Source organism: Colletotrichum destructivum, chromosome 6 (assembly GCF_034447905.1).
Source record: "Colletotrichum destructivum chromosome 6, complete sequence".
Lineage (NCBI taxonomy): Eukaryota > Fungi > Ascomycota > Sordariomycetes > Glomerellales > Glomerellaceae > Colletotrichum > Colletotrichum destructivum.
This window is the reverse complement of record NC_085901.1, coordinates 350,528-377,839: the sequence shown is the minus strand read 5'-3', so window position 1 is coordinate 377,839 and position 27,312 is coordinate 350,528. Positions and strand designations below refer to the sequence as shown.

The 27,312-nt window shown below is 34.6% G+C and overlaps 5 protein-coding genes across 5 annotated transcripts; 3 read left to right on the top strand and 2 right to left on the bottom strand.

Moving 5' to 3' along the window:
- Positions 1-377: 377 nt before the first annotated feature.
- On the top strand, positions 378-2,050 carry CDEST_09284 (Putative NADH:flavin oxidoreductase/NADH oxidase, aldolase-type TIM barrel, oxidoreductase Oye). The gene is made up of 6 exons (XM_062925443.1): positions 378-747; positions 821-933; positions 1,000-1,118; positions 1,183-1,212; positions 1,270-1,747; positions 1,797-2,050. The coding sequence occupies exons 1-6, from the start codon at positions 435-437 to the stop codon at positions 1,923-1,925; spliced, it is 1,182 nt and encodes a 393-aa protein (XP_062781494.1). The 5' UTR covers positions 378-434; the 3' UTR covers positions 1,926-2,050.
- A 1-nt stretch (position 2,051) lies between these two features.
- Positions 2,052-3,283, bottom strand: CDEST_09283 (Putative isoprenoid synthase domain superfamily). The gene is made up of 3 exons (XM_062925442.1): positions 2,885-3,283; positions 2,522-2,795; positions 2,052-2,468 (listed from the first exon to the last, which is right to left on the bottom strand). The coding sequence occupies exons 1-3, from the start codon at positions 3,219-3,221 to the stop codon at positions 2,054-2,056; spliced, it is 1,026 nt and encodes a 341-aa protein (XP_062781493.1). The 5' UTR covers positions 3,222-3,283; the 3' UTR covers positions 2,052-2,053.
- A 252-nt stretch (positions 3,284-3,535) lies between these two features.
- CDEST_09282 (Putative hydroxylase/desaturase AsaB) lies at positions 3,536-4,871 on the top strand (the record flags this gene model as incomplete). The annotated part of the gene is made up of 3 exons (XM_062925441.1): positions 3,536-3,834; positions 3,894-4,278; positions 4,331-4,871. The coding sequence occupies exons 2-3, from the start codon at positions 3,953-3,955 to the stop codon at positions 4,869-4,871; spliced, it is 867 nt and encodes a 288-aa protein (XP_062781492.1). The 5' UTR covers positions 3,536-3,834; positions 3,894-3,952.
- Positions 4,872-5,783: 912 nt separating this feature from the next.
- CDEST_09281 (Putative oxoglutarate/iron-dependent dioxygenase, non-hem dioxygenase domain-containing protein) lies at positions 5,784-7,103 on the top strand. The gene is made up of 2 exons (XM_062925440.1): positions 5,784-6,126; positions 6,212-7,103. Exons 1-2 carry the CDS (start codon positions 5,837-5,839, stop codon positions 7,029-7,031), a joined length of 1,110 nt encoding a protein of 369 aa, XP_062781491.1. The 5' UTR covers positions 5,784-5,836; the 3' UTR covers positions 7,032-7,103.
- A 1-nt stretch (position 7,104) lies between these two features.
- On the bottom strand, positions 7,105-9,241 carry CDEST_09280 (Putative cytochrome P450; the record flags this gene model as incomplete). The annotated part of the gene is made up of 8 exons (XM_062925439.1): positions 7,105-7,319; positions 7,421-7,581; positions 7,658-8,138; positions 8,200-8,380; positions 8,435-8,827; positions 8,886-8,955; positions 9,031-9,123; positions 9,188-9,241. 8 exons carry the CDS (start codon positions 9,239-9,241, stop codon positions 7,142-7,144), a joined length of 1,611 nt encoding a protein of 536 aa, XP_062781490.1. The 3' UTR covers positions 7,105-7,141.
- Positions 9,242-27,312: the final 18,071 nt, after the last annotated feature.

The following is a 27,312-nucleotide window of genomic DNA, read 5'->3' as shown; positions in this document are numbered from 1 at the left end:
TTACAAACCAACAGAATTTTTCATAATGACTTAAAATTCTTCTTCGATTGACTATCAACGTCGCCCACTAGTCATGCTAAAGCAGGTAGACTTACAACCCTGTGACAATAGGGAGTTAGCTTATGCTCAAACGTATGTGTAGTGGACCAGAGGCCCCATAGATAAAACTGGAGTTTAAGTCAAACCCAAGCAACAAGTTTGTTAGTCAGCTATTGTAATATGCCGACGGGATATATTTTCCATACCAAATAGTAACGTTATTGATGAACGCTGTTTTATGATGTTTCGTGCGCTTGTATTCGTTTTTGTATCTCTGGGTCCTGTCAGAGTAGGGCAGAGATATTTAACGTAGCTATAGACCTACCCAGGAATTTGGGTTTGAAAATTTAAGACACAATATCTCTATCACCTTTTCTAAACCTTTACTTGTTAAGATGTCCAGCTTGTTGGAGCCTGCTGTTGTGGGCGGAAAGCTGGAACTGCGCAACCGCGTGGTGATGGGGTCTATGACGCGTAATCGATGCATAGACAACAAACCAGGCCAGCCACAAGTCCGGCATTACGCAGACCGAGCCGCCGACGGTACTGGTCTGATTGTGGTAGAAGGTATCTTCGTGGACTGGTCTGGTTGCGACTGGAGCTTTTCACCCGTCATGATTACCGAGGAGCATTCAAAAGCATGGCAACAAGTTGTAAATGCTGTTCACGACAAAGGCGGCAAGATCTTCTTCCAGGCATGGCACTGTGGTGAGTTAGCCTGATTTATTGTTTAAGAAATGCTGTCCTACCAGGTGCCGCCTGCTCACCAAAGTTATTACAGGTCGTTGTCAACATGATCAGATGCCCATGATGAAGGAGAGAAACCATCCTGTTCTAGCTCCGTCGAAGATCAAGGCTAAAGCGGGCAAGTATCGCGATCTGCCAGGTACTCCGGTATGAGAGCACGATTAAAAGTTTGACTTTGTTCGCGCCGTGCCCAGACTTACATGTTGTTTCTAGGGGCACACCGACAACATCACCGAAATCGAAAATCCTTCCGACGTGATCGAAACGTATCGTCACTCAGCGAAGCTCGCGAAGCGTTCTGGCTTCGACGGTGTTGAACTTCTAGCCCAGGGGTACATACACCTGTGACTTTCTGCCATTTTCATCAAATGTCTCATACTAACGATTAACCAACAGCGGGTATCTCCCCCAGCAGTTTCTGAACTCGTAAGTACCGACACTTTTGACTCCGTCCGTGCAGCATGTTTCTTTAATGCTTTGCAGGCGCGCAAACAAGCGCACAGATGCCTACGGCGGGACAGTTGAGAACCGATGCAGATTTATTCTGGAGCTTGTTGACGCCCTCAGCGAAGTCTTTGGGGGCCCGGAGTTTGTGTGTGTCAAACTCTGTCCATCAGATGATGCCAACGACTCGGAGGTCACTTATGAGGAGATGAAGGAAGTCTACACCTTCCTTCTTAGAAGCCTTGTAGCACGCCGCATCGGTATAATCAATCTCTCGAGGCGCGGCACGGTGACCAAAGGGACGGAGGACTTTTTCTCCCGACACGACCGTCCCGAGGATTTCCCACTACCTGCTGGATATGACCCGGTGCTCGACTTTGGGCCACTGGTGAAGTTCCCGGGAAGCCCATCGCTGTTGATGGCTAATCATGACTACACGGTTGAAGAGGCGAACCAACTCGTCACAGAGGGCAAACTTGATCTGATCACGTTTGGTCGACCTTTCATCTACAACCCGGTAAAGAATACTCGTTGATCGTTGATTGAACAGTCTAACCTTTATCTAGGATGTGATCAGCCGCATAAAGAACGGAATCCCGTTTGCGCAAAACACTCGCGGCAAGGCAGTCCACTACGGGCCGTACAGCGACCCGAACGAGAACTACAACGACTGGCCTGCTGCATTGACTCAATAAGAGTTCAATCTCCAAGTTAGATGAAACGGTTGTTCTCGTCAAGCTGAAACAGGAGGAAAGAGGAATAAGAGGTGTAACTGAGAGCTCGCGATTTGACTGTATCACTATAGAAAACACTCAACGACAGGCTACACTGAATGGTATCTAGGGGTCATCTCGCTCCATGCCTCATTACCGCTCATTTGAAACTCGAGGCCTCTCATATAATCTTGGAGGTCTTGACTACATGTCTCAGGCGATCGTAATCTTTTTGCCACAAGCTCCCTGTGAACCAATTCCCATTCTCGGCACATAACCCACAACACCCGCTTCGATGCTGCAAAATCTAGGTTTGTCTCTGAAGTCAAAACAGAAACCGACGAGCACAATGCCGCCCCTTCCTTGTGGCCTGTTCGAGAGGCCTTCAACTCTTTTTCCCAGCTATATATGTCGTTGACAACTGAAATGTGCCTCGAGCAGTTCACCTCGATATTGTCTACTGATTTCAACTCCGCGGACGTGAGATGTAGCTTCATGCTAAAACGCATCAAAGCAGAAAGAAGTCTGATATCGTGTGAGTTAAAATTTTAAAAGCCTGCATAGCTCAAAACACTTACGCTTTCCCAACATCCTTTTCTCGGTACTTCAGGTAGTGACCCAATTGCTTGATACTGAGGCGAGACTTGTCCGTTTGAGCTCTCATAAAAGAAAAGACCGGTTCCAGTATCTCATCTGCAAGTGACTTATCACACGTTCGTAAGTCATTCCATAAGTCATAGGTGATCCATTCTACCGGCACAGAGCGATCCGGAACAATGTCACCTCTCGACAGAAGAATTAGCTTTTCATTGTATAACGAACCCTCCTGGAGCGACATGTCTTCCAGTATGTCTGTTGTAAGAACACAGCATTAGTCTTTGACTGAAGAGAAATGCTGGGGTTGTAGCGCAAATGATCTAGAACAGAGAATCGATGCCTACCGTCTACTAGAAACAGAAGTGTCAGAAGCCGACATGCGAGAGAAATCCTGTCGTCCAGCGCGTGAGGATAATAAAAGCATGTGACTTTAGAAAAGCCTGCAGCTATAAATCTCTTTCTTGCTTCTTCATTGACGAAAGGCCAATGATCAAGAAAGAAACTGTTTACTTCCGCAGAGATTTCTGGTTCTCGAGGGTGTAATTTGGCTCTGAAAAGGGCACCGGCTACCCCGTTTGCTGGGTTGTATTGTTTGAACTTCGACTCTGCAAAGGCCAAGGTCTTTGGCGACGCAGTGCTTAGAGGAAGAATAAACGATGCCAAACTTTGGAGCGATATCATCTTTTCAAATCAAATAGAGACCGACAAGCAATCTTTGGAAGACGGTAATTCTGAGGTGTGTGGAATGAGCAATGGGACTTGGTTAGATGCGTGACGGTACTGCTGCCATCGTTGCGAGTTTATGTTGGGACGAAACGTGGGCTGCTGGGATCTTGCCGTACAGACACGAAAATTGTCGGAGGGGGCCGGAAAGGGAAACATTGCGGAACAGTGTTTCGGACTGACCGGTTTAGGCAATCGAACGAACAGCGGGATGAAGTTGACGCGTTCTGCAAGTCAAACCAGCCTCGACTTGTAATTGCGCTGAGAGAGAACTTTGATAACAAGGCAAGGCTGGCAACATCCAATGGTTTTAGGCGGCCATAATTGGGGCTCTAGTACATGGCATGGGAGAGAAATCAGTTCGCGCAGGGACAGGCAAAGTTTGGCAGTCTGAGGAGGGAACACACTGCCTTCAAGGCCTTCAAGGCCAATGTTTATCCCCCAGCAGATGCATTCTAAACTACGGATAGGGTCGCTGTTCTTGATTTTTAACACAGGTCACTCTGAAACTCGTACAGGTAAAGTCTTGCCTTGATCGGTATCTTTCCCTCTTGAGAATCGAGCTGTTGAGGTTCGTCCTACGCATTTGCCCCAAGCTATCATGCAAAAAGATAACATTCAGAATATCAGACGATTTATTTACACAGTAAGCCTTCTGCCATTCCACAAGAACGACAACACACATCACCATGAATTGTTCAAACCCATTGGGTTCAAGCAGAAAAGCCAAGGCAGGAGTCCCTCGTCACATACAAACTACTATCAACTATTACCGAGACCCAGGCGACGGCACGGAACATGCCCCAAGTATTGCCGGAAAAAGAGAGACATTCAATAAACCCTCTATCGACTTGCCTACTACGATTACCGACATTACTGGGAGTGAGCACAAATACACACTGGACAGCCATGGCTTTCAGCTTTGCCCCCACATAAGCCAGGAGAAGACATTTGACAACGAGGAACGGATCAAGCAAGTCTACTATACTGAGGTTCAACAACTGGTCTTAAAGATGTCTGAAACCATTTAGTACACATATTATCCGGAAAGGCTAACGTGGAAACAGGACTGGTGCTTCCCGACTGCACATATTTGACCACACAATTCGGCGACCGAACCCTGCTGCCTCCCACTCCGACGAAGAGCGTCGGCCAGTAAGGCAAGCACACATTGATCAGTCCGAATGGGCTTCAAGAAACCAGGTTATCCGACATATGGGGCAAGACGCCCCCCGGCTTCTTCAGTCACGCTTTCAGATTATCAATGTTTGGCGCCCCATCAAAACAGTTCGCAAAGACCCGCTGGCAGTTTGCGATTCTCAATCAGTCCCTGATAGGGACATTCTTCCCATAAAGCTGATTTACCCAGATTGGGTGGGAGAGCCATGCACGATGCTACCCAACAACGATCATTGTTGGTACTACAAGCATAACCAGACGCCAGAGGAGGTGATGCTCTTCAAATGTTACGAGTCGAAAACAGATGGACGTGCGCGACGAGTCCCACATGCGGCGTTTACAGACCCTGAGACAGTTGATGAAGAGCCCAGGCAAAGCATAGAAGTTAGGGTGCTGGTATTCTACGAAGACGATGTAGATATGCTATGAAATTTTTTTGGAGATGTGGCTTTTGTTTACTTGAGTGCTAAATCTCTCTAATAGAGTCTTGTTCTGAATATCTACCGCAAGAATGGTAAACCCCCGGCAACGTTTTTCAGCTTTCAGAAAATCCCCAACAAGGAAGCAATTACACATCATAGCCGTTGGATTCTAGATCGAGGAAAAAGGTCATTAATTACCCTATGAAGTCGTGCTTCGGGACTCTATGGGTGATAACTAAGCACTCTTATCAAGAGCCTACCAGTATCTCCTCTTCTAGGTACCCTACAGGATGACGGGAACTAAGAAACAGTTACTCTAAGAGGGAAAAGGTAAATGAAAGCCGTATCTAGTCCCTCAGAAATCCAGACTGTCTTAGCAATAGATGCGTGATGCAAAGCGTGGCTGGATTACATTAGCACAACAGCTAATTCCTTTATGGCTGTGATACAGTCTCGCTCTCGTAGAGAACAGTCCAATCATGCATAAGTTGTAAACAGTCTATGATGTTGAACGTCTGGATAACCTTATTAACTGGATAAAAAAAGTCACATTCATGCGATGTGGTGCTTTACCGGCCTCGCATGCAAGATTTAGCTTGGCTGCCGACACAGAGCATCTGATAGAAGGCACCAGACTTCGCTCGATGATGTTTCTAGTAACCCCGATAGGAAGTGCATTCCTAGGTATAAGTTCAGATCTATGTCTGCAATTGCATATGCTTGTGCTTCATTAGATGTTGAAGCGACTCGCTGTATGTCTACATTGGGAGTTTTGCCGAACTAGGACACAAATGCCCAAGCTTCGGACCTTTCCAAAAGGGGAAATGAAACGACACAGCACCAAATCCTTTCTTCCATTGACTAACAGTCTCAGGTCGCTTTCATTGTGCAATGCGCCTATTAGAAACGATGCACGAAGCCATCGCCCTCTGGATCTTTGCTATTCTCGCGTAACTTCTTTGACGCGACAATATGGCTACAACTAACCGGCTCACTGAGAATATTGCTGAGGAGGATGCCGCTCTACGTGTCGTATCTCTCGAGAAACTAATGGATGGAGACAAGTCACATGTTGAGCATTTGCTAAAAGCCTGCACTGAGCTCGGATTCTTCTACCTAGACTGTCGCAGGGTCGCCTCTGGACAGGTAATGAGAGAGGTCCAATATATGTATGACTTGGCGGGCAGCTTCTACGACTTACCCCAGGATAAAAAGATGGAATGGCTCGTTGACAGAGACCACGACGAGCATTTGGTCATGGGGTAGGTCTTCATATCCGTTTTAGCAGAGACGAGTCGCTCCCGAGTGGATAACCAAGTAAACTCACCTTTCTTCAACAGGTACAAGCCTGCAGGCCACGGAAACGGTCCTATTGAGGGGAAGAAAGACGGATTTGAGGGCCTCATGGGATGTCGTTCCCCTTTTCTTTTTGCTAATCGCGAGACTAACATTTCAAAAGCTCTTCGAGCATCCCATCTCCAAAATTGCGGATGGCGCTTCATTTCCTGGTCCAGAAGTCATTGCGTCCCGATTAACACTATTGAAGCAGGCTATGTCGACTTTTAGAGAGATCAGTACTTTGCTTCTAGAACGGTTGTCAAACGCCCTCGAGCTGGACGAGAAACTGGCATACCAACAATACCACCGGAAAGATGCCGTTTGCCCAACGGCGCTCGGTCTTTTGAAGTACACCATTGCGGACCAGGAACCAGAGAAAGTCGGCCAGATTGCCCACACCGATGCAGGAAGTTTGTCGATTGTTTTTACTGAAGTTGCAGGGTTGCAGGTGTTGAAACCCAACGAAGATCAGTGGTATTACATTGCACCCAAACCTGGCCATGCTGTTGTCAACGTTGGCGACGCACTCCGTTTCATATCTGGCGGGCTTCTGGAATCAAGTCTACATCGGATTATTCCTCACAAAGACGAAATGGGAAGACACAAATACTCTATTGTTTATCTACTGCGGCCGGAGATGGATGCCGAGTTCACTGACACTGAAGGTGTTATCTGGAAAGGGTTGGAATGGACGAACAAGAAACACGCCGTATTCCGAGCCGATGCTGAGGAACAAGCATTTGGGACGTACCTGACTGGTAGAGATGGGTACGTGGGGTATTGGGATCCTGAAAAAGACAAAGAAAGTGAAACAATATTAGTGAGATAAGCAGAGCGAAAGTAGTAGCAGTCTTTAAGCCTACAAACTCTCACAATTGCTTAGAATTCTCCTATCTACTATCAATAGCTCAAGATTTTATAGATCCAAAAAACAAGGCGTTAGTTATGTGCAGTATCACAATCTGATCTCGAGCGTACAATGACGTTCATCTGCGGTTTCTTCCAGAGAGTGTGCATTTCCGACCCAGCATGCCAATCAAGTTTCGGATCAACCAGTTCTAGGTCGTATCTGTAATGAATTTTGGCCAGTATTGTGCGCATTTCTAACCAACCGAGACTGTGGGGTTATGAAAACAATCTGTCAGCAGTGTGTTTAGAAGAAGAGAAACACTAAGTGCTTTTTGTCTTCCAACAGTTTGAAGAGCCGAGTCAACTAACCTTCTGCCAAGGCAGCTTCGCGGACCGAGAGAAAATGGTTGGCTTGAGGAAAGAACATCTTTGTTTGTCAAATCCATCCATCTTTCGGGCTTGAAAATCCAGGGATCGTGGAAGTTTGAGGGCGACATTGACGACGCGAACGGGTTGGTGGAAACCACAGTCTGTCAGGCATCAGTCAACACAAGGTCTTCTCTGCAAAAGACGTCTAGTAGCTGTCTTGTATCCTAGGACACCTACACCTCCAGGCACGAAGTATCCGTCAATTGTATCGCCATCACAAGGAACAACTCGCGGGAGCGGAAACGGCAAAGGTGGATACATTCTCATCCCTTCCAATATTACAGCGTTCAAGAACGGCAGGCCCGTAGCTGACGCATCGTCGATATCATCAAATGACTTGAAGTAGTCACGGACTTCATCACGTAGCCGAACTAGGTTCTCAGGGTTTTTCTGAAGATAGTAAGTAACACATGAAAGAGCCGTGGCAGTCGTTTCGCTTCCCGCAATCCTGTAGTGCCTGTCAGCAAGCGGCCGAGTAGTCACCCGTGTAGTTCCCTTGTCCCGAGCGAAAGCGAACAGAAGCAGAAACGTCTTAGGGGTTTCATACACAAAATCAGATGAATGAGCTGCGATTTGAACATCAGAAAGGTAGTCGGTGTGTCGATGTTGAAGAATTTTGGTCAGGAAGTCCTTGCGATCAGTCGGTTGGTTTATCCTCCTGAAAGATGTGAGTCTCCAAACCCATCCATGTTTTACCAACAGTGATAGAAACAATTTACCTTTGGACAAGGTCCATCGTGTTTTTTTCATGCGTTCTTGCATCATGTACCACTTGTTTTAGAAGACGTGGAAACATTGACTTTATGATGTTCCCTATTAGTGGGAATCTCCTGAAGCAGTCTGCCATAGCCCCCATCCGAAGACTTTTGACTATGATGGAGACCCAGGCATTCTCAACGCCTGTGGATTCGATATTAGCCAACGAGTTATACTATTGATGACGAGGTGGCTTACCGGAGGAGATGCCGCCAAAAGATTGGCCAAAGGCAAGGCTGCCAATAATGTCAAAGGTCACCAGGTTAAACCACATGACGATGTCAATACCAGATGGCTTGTCCCCAAACTCGCCTATCTTGTCCACAAAACTATTGATGAGCTCGGTTATTAAGTGCTCTTGCTCGCGAAGTGAGCGATCAGAGAAGGCATCGCGCAAGTATCTTCGCATGTGGGCATGCTCCTCCGGGTCCCGCACGCTCACTATAGAGTGCGCTTCAGCAGCGAAATTGCCACCGTCGTAGAAATCACTTTTGGTGAATGTTTCATGACCTTTGCGCTTGTCGTAGATGTCTTTCCATGACTGAGCGGTGTTGAACGAGAGCTCGTTCGGTGCAACCCTTACGACTGGACCTGTTCACCTGAGATGTAAGCAACTAGCACTGCCATCACAGTTCCAAACCCCACGTACCGTACTTCTGATGCAGCTTCAATAACTCATATGGCTGCTTTCCCCTTAAAAAGATGTAACAATGGTTTAACTATCATCTTTGTTTAGCGACTAGTACAGAAAAGTTTGATGCCGTCGAGTTCCGGTTTTGGAAGATGAAACTTACGTTGCTGAAACGGGCTGTAAATGGACCGGGAAATTGATGAAGTGGATGCCTTTGGAGGATCGCCAATTTCACAGCAATTAAAAATGCAAGACTCTATGGGTAAGTCTTTAGCGTCAGCATTTGTTTAGAGACCGCATGCTAGAGGATGCGCACTGACAACCAACAAAGCCCAGACGCCAAGGGCAAGACCTGTTTGGGCAAATGTTGACATGACTGCAACGGTTAACCTGCAAGCTTTACAATTTATGTTTCCAAGCAAAGCTTGCTGTTGCCAATTTTGAAGTTTCGAGTTGAGTCGACTGTCTGGACGTGAAGAGAAGCGTATATTAGCTGGGAGTCCTTCGACCCGAAACAGGTAATGCTCCGAGATGCAAAGAAGGAGGTTGAGCTTAAAACCTCGCAATGTCAAGGCATAGAACTCGAGTCAGTCTGACGCATGCCACTGCCACACGCAGATATCGCTACAGTCTTTATCTTGCAATTTAGCTTATCGCATTTCTAAGTGATTTTTGCAATGCTTAAGTGTTTTACCTTACTCTGAAATCGTTCTTTGCTAGTCTAGCTTCGACAGAAAGAGACTATAAAAGTCTCTGTCTCGTCTGCTCTATCCAAACAACGTAGCTATCTATCCTCTATGAAATACTAATTCTAGCTAAAACCCCCTATCAACATCCTCAGCAATAATACTCTAATTAACCGGGGCCTGATAGCAACTAGTTCGAGCCGTAGATATAAAAGAATTTAACTTATCTATTAACAAGTAAGATTAATAAATGCTCACCTACCTAAAATCTAGTTGCACTAGATTAAAAAGCTTTCTAGACATTTAGACCTAAGCTAACTATTAAGCTTTTGTGAGATTACACAATACATCTATTATTTACTTGCTGGCTCTTGAGGTTGAGAGGAATAGTTAGAGGAGTGTACCTGTGAGACGGTCCTATCGCCAGCCGTCAGGGCTAGATCCTGTGATTAATTCAGCGAGATGGAATCAACTATACTCGGCCCTATGATCGCGAACATAGTCCTCTACGTGTTACCTTGCACGCTTGTGTCGCTGACGATGTTGCCGATAGACCTGGGTTCGGTCGTGTTGAGCGTCTGCATCGTCACCATCCTTGGTGTCTCCGAACCAGCAGTACCTTGTGTAACAGCATACATGTCCAAGAACAGCGTGCTGTTTTCCCCTGACCCGACATGGAAAAAAAGCGTAGGCCCTGACTCAAAACATATTTGGAGCCGGTGTTCTGGATCGTAAGGCTTATTATTTAGGTGGCCTGTGACGATGTGATTGATCTTGGGTCAAGACTGATGGTGAGAAGTCAACATACCCACATCTGGCCCCCCTAAAAATGCCTCATCACCATCACCAGCCTCCTATTTTCACTAACTTTACTACATTACAACATTTACAGTTTTTAACTAAATAACTTTATTTTTTCTACATACCTTTTTATAGTCCTTATAGGCTAATACACTAAGTATAAGGTTAAATAGGCTTTAGATGCTATTGCTAATAGCTAGTCTATTTATAAGGCATTATCTAAATAGGGGATCCTAAGGTTAACACTTTGCTATTAACTCTAAGGTATCTAAGTAAGGACAGCTGCCTTCTATAACCTCTAGAGGTTATCCCTAGATTAGGAGGCTAAGCTAGCTAAATAGGTGTAAATCTAGTATACCCTTATCCTTACCCTAACTTATTAATAAGTAAGAGTATTTATAAGAAGGATCCTTTATGCTATAGGGGATATAGAGCCTATAGGAAAGAGATAGATCTAAGCCTTCCTAAAGAGAAATCTATTAGTTAAGGTATAGAGAAGTTACCCTATAGATTTAAGATGTATTAATAAGGTATCTACTAAGGTTATTAAGGACTAGTTTAAGTATCTTACTATACTAAAGATTAAAGGTATTAAACTAGCTAATAGATATAATATAAATAAGACTAATATCCTTAAGGGTTAGAGATCTAATAGGCTAGTATTAGGTATATTTAAGATAAAGTCTATCTATAAGAAACAGCCTAAATTAAGAGTATAAGTATTTATTATTAAATGCATCTTTACTTTAAGCTATACCTTTAATCCCCTTATTATATATAAAGGTAAGATAGTCTAGTAGCAGTAGTTCCCTTTAGACTTTAACCCTTATAAAGGATAGCAGTTTACTGCAATAAAAAATAAATAAACTATAGATAATACTATAGTTAAATAGCTGCAAAAGGTTTTTATCCTTTAGACTATCTCTTAGACTATCTCTTAAGGTAAGAAGAGTAAGAAGGAAGTTAGACTATTAGTTATTAATAGCTATAGAAGTTATATAATAATAGAATTTATATAGCTTTACTATATTAATAATATCTACCTATTATTTTTACTACTATATACCTCTTATATCCTCTAGCTACTTAACTAATTAGTCTTTAGCCTTATAAAAGCAGCCTATAGGAAGAAGCTTAAATACTTTAGTTAGTAAAATAACTCTACTATTATAGGTAAAAGGAACTTTATAGGCTGTTATTAGAAGGCTTATCTAGCAGGCCTAATAATATAGAATATTAAGAGTAGATAGAAATAGACTAAACTATAGCCTATCTCTATAGTAAAGCCTCTTATAAGCTTATTACTACTTCTATTAATACTAAAACTATTAGATTAGGCCTACAAAAAGCAGTCTAGAGGTAAAAAAGCTAAAGGATAGGTATCTACATTATCTATAATAGTGTAGTTAACGCTAAAGAAGATAAAGGATCTAGCTAGCTAGCTAAAGCTATTTATAGAGCTAGATAATAACGCTAGTACTTAACGCCTTCTTTTTATAAAGGTAAAAAAAGGCTTTAGTAAAAAGGTATATAAGTATTACAACCTATTAAATATAATAGAACTAGGGGATACCTCTATAAGGCACCTAGTAGTTATAGATAAGTTATATGCTGCAGATATAGGAAACTAGGGTGTACTTCTCTAGCGTAGAAGAACTATAGTATAAGGTTATATAGAGATAAGGAAGTAAGTAACTAATTATACGTAAGCATAATTAATTACAACATAAGCGCTTATACACCCTACTTTAAGTAATTACTTTATATAACACCTAGATTACTAGTAATTAGGTATAAGCTAGAACCTTAGTAATAAGCATATAAGACTTATATATAGGATAGACTTAAATAGACTTAAGGATAGACTTTTATAGCTCTTTAGTAATTAACTTTATAATTATCCCTTTAGATACTTTTAGCACCTTTTACTAGTAACTAATGTTATAAGCCTCTTATTAAGTATATAACTAATTACTATATCCTTTAAAAACCTAATCCTTTTAGTATAACTTATAACGTATATGTATAGTAAGTAGCCTATTATAGTAAGTAGCCTACTTCCTCCTTCCTCCTTAAACTTCAACTTTATATTAATATTCCTCTATGTACAATAATAAGTTCTTCTTTAAACAAAAGTTGTATTATCCTTGCAATTAAAGCTATTAAAAAAGACCTAAATCTATTTATATAAAAAGCAGCCTCTATCTACAACATCCTAAGAATAATACTTTAATACTAACGCGCTAGATAATTACTATACTATAAGACTTATATAAAATTAATAAAGATAACTAAGCTAGAAGAAATAGTAATTCTTAAATAAGTTATTAACCTAATTAATTAAGGATTTCTACTGCAACTTAATAACGTACAAAATATAGCTAATTGCCTCCTTAACAAACGCAATGCAATGCGTGTTAGACCCTAATAGGTAGAGAACTTTATACAACGCTAACTACAACTAAAGATGCGTTTTTAATGTAGAATTAACTATTAGAGGGCGTTAGCTAAAGATCCTGCAATTATGCAGGCCTAGTTTGCCTTTATATAAAACACAATTGCAAAGTATAGAATTTATAATAACAATATCTACAATTTTAATAAGATAGGCTTCTTAATAGGAATGCTGTTGCACGCAAAGGTTGTTACAACCTCTAATTGCTGTAGAAGGCCTTTAATAAAGCAGCTTAGTAATTGCAAATAGGTTTCTATTATTTAGGGTGTATGTACAGATAGCTAGGCGCTACCTCTATACGTTATTATTAAGAGCAAATATTACCTCCTCTTATAGTATACTAATAGCTAATTCTTACCTTAATAGCGCATCTACCCTAGCAAAAATAGATAGACTATAAATAAGATTAGCCTAAATTAGCTACAGCATTTTAAAAAGTATATAAAGTCTTGTATAAAGGGTGTTAAGCAGCTCCTAATCCTTAATAGCTACAATAGCTATAAGTCTACTAAGTTTAACAATTACTGCAAGGAATATAGCATTATTGCTCTTTACATACCTCCCTATTTATTGCACAAGCTTTAGCCTCTTAATGTTAGCTGTTTTAGTCTGCTAAAGGCGTTGTATAGTAAAGAAATTAAGAAAATAATGTAGATGCAGATTATACATATTACTAAGGATAACTTCTTTCCTGCCTTTAAGGCAGCCTTTTTTACTTTAATAGATAAAGAAAATATATAAGCTGGCTTTAGATAGGCTAGCCTTATCCCTTTTAACCTAAAAGTAGTTATTTCCTACCTAGATTTTAAGCTAAAGATGCTAACACTATCTAACTTACGCCTAAGCAGCTAGGGCTCTTAAGACCTAAAGATACTAACTATAGCATATAACGCTGTATAAAGCTCTGCATTACTTAAGAAAAGGATTACTAGTTATTAATATAGCTTACTAACTTATTTATATAAAGTAGTTAACTTACAGGCTAAAGGTATTAGTAAGTTAGCATACAAACTAGCTCTTATTAAAGCTAAGTGCTGTAGGCTTTATACAGCAAATAAGATACTAAGCAAGCATTAGAGGGCTAAAAAAACCTAACTGCATCTTAGAGGGTCCCTTAATGCAGCTAAAGTAGAGGTAATTTAGGTAGAGAAGGGGGTTGTTAATGCTAGAGGCAAAAATATACATTAGGAGGGGGCTTGTATAGAGGGGGGTAAATTGCGCAGTTGGCAATGTAGCAATTGCAGAAAGACTAGACATAATGTATAAACATGTTAGGTAGTATAGGAGACTTCTAAAGAAGAGGATAATAAGTAGTTTTAATTGATTTTATATAATGCTGCTTAATTAACTTATATAAATAGCTAGAGGGTAGGTAGAGGTAGGCTACTTGCTATAATAGGCTACTTGCTATGCATGTACGTTAGCACTATTTAATAGCATTATTACTTTAGCTTCTACTAATAGATACTACTATAAAAAGCTAACTATAATACTTTAATTGCTTCTATTTAGTAAGTTAACCTTATAAAGCTAATAAAAAGTATAATATAATAGCTTCTAAAGCAACTCTTACAACTTTTGCTTCTACCTTTAAGGAAAAGGCCTTTATACCCCCTAAGACCTTAGATAAAGAAATAAAGGATGTTAAGTCCTCTAAAAGTAAAGATAATGCTATAAAGCTAGCTAAAAAACTTAAGAAGACTTATTAAAATATAGCTTATATATAGAAAATATTTAATAGCAATGCTACTAAAGTTACTTAACTTTAGTAAATAATTTAGTAGAACCTTAAGCATATTTAGCTTATAGCACTCTAGTAAGAAGTTAATACTCTTTATATAGCAGCTAACATTATTACTACTTTATACTATAATAAAAAAAAGAAACTTTAGCTTAACTTACTTTAAACTTTTAATAAAACCTTAAGATAACTTAATAGATTTCTTACTTAAGTCTAAGCTTATTAATAATTCTATAGAATAAGCTTTATAGATAAAGCTAAAAAGGTTATTTATATAGCCTCCTTTCTAAAAGGATAAGCTTTTACCTAATTTAAACCCTATCTTATAGACTTTATAACTAATAAATAGGATAAACTTAAAACTAAGACCTAACTTATTTTCTAAAGATATTATAGATTTAAAAAAGCACTTCTATCTCTTTTTTAAAAACCTAATAAATAATAATAATATAAGTGCAACCTTACTAACTTTAAATAGAAAGGTGTAGCTACCTATTATGCTTTAGAATTTAGATGCATTTATACTAGACTTAACTACACTAATACTACTAAAATCTTTTTATTTTATAAAGGACTTAAAAAAGATATTAAAAACAAACTCTTTAAGTAAAATTAACTAGATAATTTCTTATAGTATACTAAACTTACTATTAAGATTAATAATAGACTTTATAAATAATGTAAAGAGAAAAGCAAAAAGTAAGCACTAGCTAACTTAAAAAAGAAGTACTAATAGCAACCTTAATAATAATTTTAGTAAAACTACTCTTAGCGCAATAGATAAGCTAAACGCCTTAAAAAAAACTATTAGTAGAACAACTAGAATTATAATAGCACTACCTATAGATACTATAGTAGCCTTATAAACCTTAGTATAGCTTAAAAAAATAATAAGATATAAGACTTTAAGTGCTATAACTGCAATAAGCTAGGATATATAGCTAAAGACTATTAATAACCTAAAAAGTAGTAATTCTAACTAGTACTTAAGAAAGGCTAATAAATTAATATTATTAGTAAAGACATTTCTTATGCCTTACTCTTATAGACTGTATACTATAATAATAACTACCTTACTTACTAAGATAGCAAAAAACAATTAGGATAGTATCTTAAAACCTTTAGAACTTTAGCTATAACTAAGTTAAGCTATAAACAAATAGAACTATATTAAACCCCTAAGGAATACTAATAATAATATATTAATATTCTTTAATAAGCCTATAGGATTGCAATATACTAAAGGATCCTTAAGATAAAAAAAGAGGCTAAAAAGAATAATAGCCTTAAAAGAAAGAAAGAACCTTAAGAATAACTAAAAACCTTTATAATAATGTAAAGAGGCTTTAGTTAAAAGCTTATATACAAAATTAAGAAACAACTTAATAAAATGCTTTAGATAGAATAGCTTAAAGAAGTTAAAAGACTAGCACTTTAAGGCTTAGTAATACTAGATAGTAAGATTAATATTACTACACTTAACTAAGTTGCAGCAGCTAACCTAAGAGATCTATAGATATAAACCTCTTAAGAAAAAAAAAGTATATAAATATACTATACTTGCGTGACGCAATGGCAAGCGTCTAGCAGCGTCTGCACGCTCTGCGCGCAGACGGTTGGTTTAATTCTAACTGCAGGAACGCCGTTTTGTAGTAACCTAATTAGTCGCTAGGTACCCTACACTGTAGGAAAAGCAGAGCCTTAAGCCCTACATGCACAATAGGGCTCTAACAACAGTGCATGTACTGAGTTAAAAAAGGCATAGTGTGAATTGCAGGGAGCAGACAAAAACAAGATATCTTACTGTTTAAAGAATATAAGGGGGTTTTTCCTTTAACCCTTTAAAGGGGGGTTTACCTCTTATATGTATAGGTTATATGTATATAGTGTATTTAGTACTATATAAGAAGTCTTTATTATATAGTCTTCTATAAATAAAACTTCCTTTTCTATAAATATACTATAAGTAACTACTTATAAGGGCTAAATAACTTAAACTATAATTTAGAAGAAATACCTAACTATAGAATTATCTCTAGCTAGTACTATAAAACCTATATTACATCTAGCTCTAAAAAAGAGAACTTAAAACCCTTAAAGCAACTAAAATACTAAATTATCTACCTTAAGAATAATAACTAGTTAGTCTAGTTTTATAAGATAGTATATAAAAAGAGTTACCTACTTATACTACTTATACTAAAAGACTACCTTCTACTAAACCTTAACTATAAAGACTATAAAGACCTCTTTTAAGTAAAGTATCTAAATAATAACTATAAGATATATAAGAAGAGTAAAAAGAAGTTTTACTTCTATCTTTAATAATATACTAAAGAACCTATTTAAGATATCTACCTATATAGATAACTCCTATTCTAGATAATGCAATACTATAGTAAAGGAGATATTGCAACCTTTACTTTAGATCCTAAATACCCTATATTATATTATAATAATAATAAAGGATAGTAAGAATGTAAATATAATAAATACTTTGTCTACTCTAAAGCTAAAGTAAAAGCCTAATAGGAGGCATAGAAGTAAAGAACTTAATAGTTAAAAAACTAAAGACGCCTATAGTAGAAGGGTAATATATAGTAACAACCTATAAGACTCTATATGCAACCTATAATGCAGCACATTTTAACCTAAACATTAAAATCTAAGGATAATAGGCATATGCAATTATTAATAGTAGCACCTAAAGAAACTTTATCTTACCTAAATAGGTAAATAAACAATAGATACTATAGCAAAAGAAGGAACGCCTATACGCATTATAGATAGTTAAAAGAGAATAAGTTAAGTATAGCAGCAGACTTATTGTTTTAGAGATAGTATACCTCCCTTTATAAGTTTATAGCTAGAAAAAAGAACTTTAATTTAACATTATAGAGATAGGAGACATTAATATTATTTTAAGAATTATATAGTTATAAAAATACAACCTATAAATAGATTAAAGAACTAGCTAACTCTAATAGTTAGATTTAGTTACTAAGCAGCACTATAAGAGTTAGGCCTTAAATAAATCTTTTAAAGCACCTCTTAATAATATACTACAATAGAGATAGCAAACATAATATATTACTTATCTCTAGGAGATACAGCCTTTTAAGATAGTATCCCTAGCAGCGTTAGATTAGGGATTAAACCTACTTCTAGCTATTCTAAAGGAGTATTAGAAGTATAAAAAGCTATTTGCTTTAGAATTAGAAATAGGCTTACTAAAACATAGACTTTATAATTACAAAATCCCCCTTATTAAAGGCTTCTATCTAAAGTTCTATCTAATATATAGACTAAATAAAATAGAACGTAAGGCACTTAATAAGTACTTTAATAACAACCTTAAGAAGGGATACATTAGACCCTCTAAGTTATCTACAAAATACTTTATCTTATTTATACTAAAGAAGAATAGCAAACTACAACTATGCGTTAACTACTAATAGCTTAATAGCATTATAAAGAAGAATTATTACCTACTACTACTTATCTTAAAACTTTAAGATCTACTACATAAAGCAATATAGTTTATAGCTTTAGACCTTAAAGGAGCCTACAACCTAATTAGAATAAAGGTAGGTAAAGAATAGAAGATAGCATTTTAAATATACAAAAGACTTTTTAAGTACTTTATTATACCTTTTAGACTTACTAATATACTTACTACTTTTTAGATAATAATTAACTATATCCTTAGCAAATTTATTAATATATTTATTATTATCTACCTTAATAACATCTTTATCTTCTTACCTACCCTTAAGCTACATAAGAAACACATATATAAAGTTCTTTAGAAGCTTTAAGAAGCTAAGCTATTAGTAGAAGCAGAAAAATGCAAATTTTACACCTAAAGAGTTAACTTCCTAAGATACACTATTACACTAAGATAAATTAAGATAGAAGTAAAGAAAGTATAGGTAGTTAAAGACTAGCTTACACCTTAAAACGTTAAGAATATCTAGTTGTTCCTAAGATTTATTAATTTCTACTAATAATTCCTTAAAAATTATGCAGGAAGCATATAATACATCTAAAACCTTATATAGAAAGACACCTTATTTAAGTAAACTAAGGAATGTAATAACGCATTTAAGAAAGTTAAGTAATAGGTTAGCTTAAAACCTATTACTTAAATCCCTAACCTAAAAAAACCTTATAAGATTAAAGTTAATGCTTCTAACTTTGCTATAGGTAGACAACTTAGATAATGTAATAAAGAAGGAAGGTTATACCCTTATGCCTTCTTCTCTAAAGCATTTTATAGACTAGAGTTAAATTACTAGATATATAATAAAGAACTTATAGCAATTATTAAAGCATTCTATAAATAAAGACTACAACTATTTAGTATAAAACATAAAGTCCTTATATTTATAGACTATAAGAACTTTATACATTTTATAACCTCTAAAAACCTAAATAAACAATAAGTTAGATAGTTAGAATTCCTTTTAGAATATAACTTTTAGATTATCTATAGAAAAGGAACTAATAATAGTAGAGCTAATGCTTTTAGCAGAAGGATAGATTATAAAGTTTCTATCCTAAAGGAAATATAAGTTATTTTTAAAATAGATAAGAATAAAGACCTTATTCTAGCATAAAAGCTACTTATAATTGCTAGATAAGTTATAGTTAGCATAACTAATAAGATAATACATAAGATAATTAAAGAGATTTATAGTGCTTAAGTATATAGATACTAAGGAGTTACTAAGACCTAGAAATAAATTTAATAATACTACAACTAGTAAGTAATAAGATAAGACGTTGCAGATGCAATTTAGGATTGCAAACTCTATAAGAAAAGCAAAAATAGTCTATATAAGCCCTATAGACTTATTTAGCTACTGCTAGTACTACTAGCAGCATAGTACTTAATCTCTTTAAACTTTATTATTAAACTACTAAAGTTAAAAGAACTACTTACAAAGGTCTATTATAACAGCGTTTTAGTTATTATAGACTAACTTACTAAATATGCTTACTTTATTCTATACCTAGAAGTAAGTATAGCAGAAGACCTTACGTATACGTTTTTAAAATACATTATTAGCAACTATAGACTACTTAATAAAATTATATTAAATAAAGATAAGCTGTTTACCTTAAAGTTTTAGAAATCTCTAATTTTGTAACTTAGTGCAGACTATAAACTATCTACCTCTTTCTACCTATAGACTAATAGTTAGACTAAACAAATTAACTAAATACTTAAATAGTACTTATAATGCTATATTAATTACAACTAAGATAACTAGGTACTACTGCTACCTACAGGCTAGTTTGCCTATAATAGCGCAGTTAGAGAAAGCACTTTATACTCTTTATTCTACTTAAACTACAGATTTAAACCTATAGTATATAGAGAACTACGCAAAGGACTATAAGCCCTAAAGGCTGTAGCTAAAATTAACAAGATATGCAAAATCTAGATAAATGTCTCCTAAGATTTAGAATTTGTTAGAGAATAAATAAAGAAATATGCTAACACTTTAAGGATTAGAGGACTATCTTTAAAAGAGGGAGATAGCGCCTACCTTATACAATAAAACATTAAAACTAAGCAACTAAGCAATAAGTTAGACTATAAAAAACTTAAACCTTTTAAAATTCTAAAGAAGGTCTTACTAGTTAACTATAAGCTAAAACTACTTAATATAATAAGAATCTACTTAGTCTTTTATATTACACTTCTTAAACTAGTACTATATAGATTACATACTAAAGACTATATTATTATAGAACCTAATAAACTAAAGTATAAAGTTAAATAAATTATTAACTATAAGAATAAAGATAGTTATAATAAATATCTTATTAAATAGAAAAACTATAAATATAAAAACAACTTATAGGAACTAGTTAAAAACCTTTAATACTCTTAGGTACTACTAAGGGAGTACTAAAATTAAAGTTAGCTAGCTTTAGATCCTTAAATACTACCTCCTAGTTAATAACCTTAAAGGCGCTACTAGCTTATGCCTCCTTAGCTACAACTAACTTAGAAGAAAATGCAGCAGAATCTATAGATTTACTATTTAGGATCTTTTAACCCTTTTTAAACACTATTTGCTTTGCTTTACAAATGCGCTCTAGCTTTATAAGCAACTTATCTATTTTAGCTTAAGCCTAATGTAGTGCATCTGCTTTTTATTAAAGAATTAGTTCTTCTAACTCCTCCTTACGCTTAAGACAATTAGATTTATTTAAAAGACAATCTACTATTATAAATAGATTAATACCTTTAAAGAAATAAAACAAGAGGAATACTTATATTTATAAATTGCATTTACTAATACATTATAAGAATAATTACAACAAACGTACTTAAAATACTTTAATTTGCTAGCTAGCATTTTATAGTAACAACTAGCTAACTAATAATATAAATAAGGTATAACTTTAAAACTAAACTCCTTAATTTTAAGCGCAAGCTTTAAGTAATGTTATATAGAAAAGCCTTTAGCATAGAAATTGCTATGCAACATTTTGTTAGCATATAGAAAGAACACTTAATACTATCTTAGCCTAGATAGTAGGGGACCTAACCTACTTATATAGTTTAAGAACTAAACCTTTAAAGGAGAGACCTAATGTTACAACCTATTAAATATAATAGGACTAAGGGATGCCCTTATAAGGCACTTAGCAGTTATAGATAAGTTATATGCTGCAGATATAGGAAACTAGGGTGTACTCCTCTAGCGCAAAAGAACTATAGTATAAGGTTATATAGAGATAAAGAAGTAAGTAACTAATTATGCATAAGTATAATTAATTATAATATAAGCGCTTATGCGCCCTACTTTAAGTAATTACTTTATATAATACCTAGATTACTAGTAATTAAGTGTAAGCTAGAACCTTAGTAATAAGCATATAGGACTTATATATAGGATAGACTTAAATAAACTTAAGGATAGACTTCTATAGCTCTTTAGCAATTAACTTTATAATTATCCCTTTAGATACTCTTAGCACCCTTTACTAGTAACTAATGTTATAAGCCTCTTATTAAGTATATAACTAATCCCTATATCCTCTAAAGACCTAATCCTTTTAGTATAACTTACTGCACTGTTTAATAGCATTATTACCTTAGCTTCTACTAATAGATACTACTATAGAAAGCTAACTATAACATATAATTATATATTTAGTAAGTTTAATATTAATAAGTATATTATTAAGGTTCTTAATATGCTTATAGATGTAATAATAAATACTTAGGTAGTTTTTAAGCTCCTTATTATTATACCTAGAGGTTAGTTCTTTAATTACAATATTATTAAAAAAGGCCTTATAATAATAGGGAATAAGGTTATAAAGGATTCTTATTATTACTTTTATAAACTAGGCTACTAAGTTTGTAGCTTCTTATAGTAGATTATATATTTAAAGGAGGCTAATAGGTATAAAGAAGGTAGTAATATCCCTACTCTTTAGGTCTAAAGGGACTTAATTATATTCTAAAAAGAAGTTAAGAAGGGATAAAAGCTAGTATATAGCAAAGTTCTTTAAAAATTTATTAGCGCTAGGTAGTAAGGCTGCAACTTATAAGGTAATGCTATTTATCTTAGTTACTAAGTTAATTAGATGCATTTTCCTATCCTTCTTTTTAATAAAGAAGAAAGAGTTTCTATAAGCAGTATAACTCTATTTTAGAATCCCTTTTCTAATCTAATCCTTTAGAATAGTAATAACGTTATCCTTTAGGGCTCTTAGGATAGGAATGCTCTTAGCCTACTATACCTTATATAGAATAGTCTTAATAGTTTGTAGTAAGGTAACTAATAGGTAAAAAGATCTGCAGTATAGAAACTCTTAAGTAAGAGCACCCTCTTAAGCCTTTAAAACCTTTATAAGGAGTTTCTTTTCTTATTTAAGTAAGTATAGTATAGTCTTAAAGACCTTATTTAAGCGCTCTTTTGTTAGCCTTAATCCTTTCTTTAGAGTAGAGAATTTAGGTGTAATTAGATCTAAGAATAAAATGCTAGGCTTAGTCTTAATTTTATCTTTTATTCTCCTTTATGCCTTAAGTTTTTACTTTAGGTTGCCTTTAAGTATAATGCTATTAGATAAAGTATTATTAATAGAATAGACTTTCTTATCTTTAGACTTATAAAGCGTAAAAGCTTTAGCTAGAGGTAGTTAAATAAAGTTAATAATATAGTTTATATAGTTAATTTTAGTAAGCTTATGTTTATAGGTCTTATAGTATTTTAAGGTTTTTTTTAGTTAAGGTTAGCATTAGGTCCTTTTTATTATTTAAGTATAGTAAGATATGCAGTTAAGGCTACAGCTAGGGTAGTCTAGGTTGTATTTTCCTATAGTAAGAATAATATAGTAGATATCTTTAATAAGGGGAGCTGCTGCTTAATATATAAAGATATTAAGAATCTTTTTAAACTTCTTAACTACAAAGAATATAATAATCTCTTTATTATCCTTAAGTTAATTAGTAACCTTTAGAATATCTAAGCCTACTACCTATCTAAAGCTATTAATAGTAGCATCTAGTTTCTTTAGATAGAGGGGTAAGTAGCTAAGTATTAATCCTACTAAAGCATTAGAACCCTAATGTTACTACTAAAGTTATTTAAGAAGAAAGAAAGTAGAATGTAGATTTTAGCATTATCTATATAAAAGGATCCTCTAACCTAATCCTTTGCATACTTAAGCTTTATTTGCATAGCAATAATAAAGGGAGCTTTAAGGAGTATGCATTTTAAAAAGTAGCTAGTAGGAATAATAAAGAAACTAACATTATAAATCTAATAGTTGCCTATCTAGATATCTATAATAAGGGTGCCCTTAAGATTAACTTAAGGTATATTTAGGTTAGTAAAACTCTTAAGGCTAAAAGTAGTTAGTATAATAAGGTGCTAGAGGCTATTGCTAATAATATATTACTTATTAATTACATTAATTATAAAGCTAGTATTAAAGATACTGCTAATAGTCTTTATAGCACTAAAATAGTTACTACTAATAGAAACATTAAAGTATAAGTATAATATAATAAATCTTAAGGTTTTAATTATTATTAAAGAGTTTATAATAGAAAAAGACTTCTTAATAAATTAAGCAGCATATTAGGTTTAAGAATAAGTTAGAGTATATACTACTGCTTTTAAGGTTGTTAAGAGGCCTTTAGAGTTATATTCCTAAATCTTCTTAGTAATACCTTTATATGCATTAGGATACTTAGTAATAAAGGTTTTAAGCTTATCTAAAGCCTTAAGGTAGATATTATTTTTAGCCTTATAGGCAGCCTTAACGCAAAGCACCTTATAATATTTAGCTTTAGCAAAATTATTATAAATAAAGTAAAGAATATTAACTAAGACTAAGATGTTGCTTAAAGCCTTCTTAGAGACTATATTAGCAACAGCTTCTTTAAGATTACCTTTTTAGCCTTAAAGACTATAAAGTAAGTCTGCTTTATTTATCTTAGGCTTTATAAGTTCTTTTTATATTAGTAGGAGGTGCTTCTTAGCTAGCTCTTAAGCTGTAAGTTAGGTAACTATAGTGTCTTTATTTATTAGGTTAGTAACCTTAAGGCTAGGTAGAGTAGGACTCTAAAGAATCTAGGTTAATATTAGGTTTAAGAATAATGCATTCTTTACCTACTAGGTGCTATAAAGTAAAAAGTAATTATTATTAATCTTTTACCTTTTTATAATAAAGGCTTCTTTTAAGTAGAGATGTAATATACTGTTGCAGTTGCTAGATTTAATAATAACTATATTAACATCTAAGAAGCTAGCCTCCTTAAAAGCTAGGGTAGAAGTATTATAGTTAGCTTTCTGTAGTAGTATCTATTAGCAGAAGCTAAGGTAATAAAGCTAGAGAATAGTGCTATAAGTTATACTAAAAGGATTAAGTTATTAGAGGATATAGTAATTAGTTGTATACTTAATAAGAGGCTTATAATGTTAGTTACTAGTAAAGGGTGCTAAAAGTATCTAAGGGGATAATTATAAAGTTAATTACTAAAGAGCTATAGAAGTCTATTCTTATATCTATCTAAGTCTATCCTATATATAAGTCCTATATGCTTATTGCTAAGGTTCTAGCTTATACCTAATTACTAGTAATCTAGGTGTTATATAAAGTAATTACTTAAAGTAGGGTGTATAAGCGCTTATATTGTAATTAATTATACTTACGTATAATTAGTTGCTTACTTCCTTATTACTATATAACCTTACACTATAGTTCTTCTGCGCTAGAGGAGTGCACCCTAGTTTCCTATGTTTGCAGTATGTAACTTATCTGTAACTGCTAGGTGCTATATAGAGGCATCCCTTAGTCCTATTATATTTAATAGGTTGTAATAAGGAGGTACTTCTCTAGCCTAAAGCAACTATACAATATATATTTAAGCTTTATTAAAAGGGGTATAAAAGTCTAAGTTATCTCTAAAGTCTTTTTAAGCAATCTTAAAAGTAAAATAGATAAGGTTATTATATAAGTAGTTTAGAATTTAGTATATAATAATCTTATATACTACCTAAAGCAGCCTTCTTTACTAGTAGTAGTTATTAATAATATTAAGCTCTAGAGGTATACCCTTAAGGTATTACCTAAAGCAGACTAATAGGAAGAAGATATAGTATAGGCTAGCACTTTAGTCTTACTAGTATATATAGCAGTATATATACCTATACCCTTTATTACTACATAAGCTACACTTATTAGGTTTAATATCTAATTAATAAGCCTTTTAATAAGCTTTAGGGTTGTAACTATTATTATTGCTATATCCCCTACTACTATAGAAGCCTTAATTGTTTTACCCTTAGTAACTGCTATAGGCTTAATACCCTCCTTAAGTATTACTATACCTAAAGTAACTCTACTAAGTAGTAATCTTATTAACTTTAGTAAAGTTAGCACTAGAAGGTTGTTTTAGCTAAGCATAAAGAAGTCTTATAATATTATTATTTTGCTAAAGGAGTATTTAAATAGTTAGATTAAGGTAGCTAAGTTAAGTCTAATTAATACTTAAGCCTCTTACTTTTGTAGTTATATTATTAAGACTATTACTAGTAGGTATAGTAGTATCTATAACTATATGCTTAAGGACCTACTTAGCTGCCTTTAGTTAAGAAGTAGTAGTAGCAATAGATTAAGTTTAAAAATTAGAGGTAGAGATTAAAACTATTTATCTGCTAAGCTAGTAATAAACTATTTTATTATTTACCTACTTAAAAAAGGCTTATTTAATGCAGTCTTATAAAGTAGTTTAAAGGTTAATAACTATATAGTAGAGGTGCTTTATAATAGCATTAATAGCCTTTTTAGGTAGATAGCAAAAGGTAATATAGATAAGCTCTTTATTTAAAACAATAGGGAGTATCTTAAGGGCAGCCTTAGTAAGAAGGCCTCTAATCTTATTAATAAAGCTAATAAAGGCATTTAGATTATTCTTAGTAATTTAGGGTTTAAGAGTAAGTCTGTAAATAGCCTTATTAAGGTTATAAAGCTAGTTAATATCTGCAGCTTTATAGACTTTTTTAAGCTCTACTTTAGCTTAAGTCTATATCCTCCTCTAAACATATAATTTAACTACATATTAGTAGGTATTATTGTAGTATAGGTAGATAGTATTCTAAAGGGTATTATTATTAATACTAAAGATATTGCTAATAGCCTTAAAGTCCTTAAGAAAGTTAAAGATATTATTACTAATAAAGTAAGAGGTAGTAAGGTTATTCTAAAGAACTATATATAGGTTAGTAAAAGCTTTTTACATTAAGGTTATAGCTTAGATTAAGTCTATAAAGTTGTTTTTAGTTATAAGGCCTTTAGTTACACCTTCTAATTAAGGTTAGTAAGTTAAAGCTAGACTAGGTTAGGCCTCTAGGGCTAGCATATTATATCTAGATTCTTTAGATATATTATATTGTAAGTAAGCAGTAAAGCCTGTAGTAGAAGTAGGGATAAAGGCTATAAGGGGGTTATTATTATTAGAAGCATCTGCTTTAAGTATATGCTGCTAAATGTTTAAAAAGGTATACCTACCTAAGATTAGGCTAAGTAGAGTAGTTTTTATAGGTAGAAGGCTTAGAGTACTAAAAATACTTCTAGCTTACGCCTATAGGAGGTTGTTTAAAGGGGAATTATAGTTATTAGATATAATATCTAAAAACCCTTATTATTAGTAGTAATAGTAAATTAGAAAGGTATAAAATGTATGTTGTATTTTTATTAAGGTGTATAGTAGTCTTCTTTAAGTAATAGAGGTAGGTAAAAAAAGAGATACTATATAAGCTACCCTCCTAACATCTCTTATTATATACTTTTCTAACTGCTTCTAGGTGTATTATTCTTAATTTATAGGTTTTAGCTACTTTAATTCTTAGTGTTTGTTGCTACCTTACCTTTAGGAGAGGCATCTATTTAATTTAGTGTTCCTATAGTATTCTACTTACATAAGCTTATAAGCTTTCTTACTTAGCTAATTTATAGGTCTAATCTTAAGCCTTTTTCTTATAGGGGTGCCTTCTTATACCTTCTTTATAAAGGAATAGCTATATTACTTTTAGGGGTATACTTTTTATCTTATCTAGTTAATCTCTATTGTTAATATTATTATATTAAGTAGTTATATTTATTAAAGGCTTAGCTTACTCTTTTTTATATTATTATAGCTTCTTTTAGCAGTTATTAGGTAGTAAGAGGTCTTTTTCTACATTTGTTAATAGAGAAGGGGCTTAAATACCCTACGCTATTAAA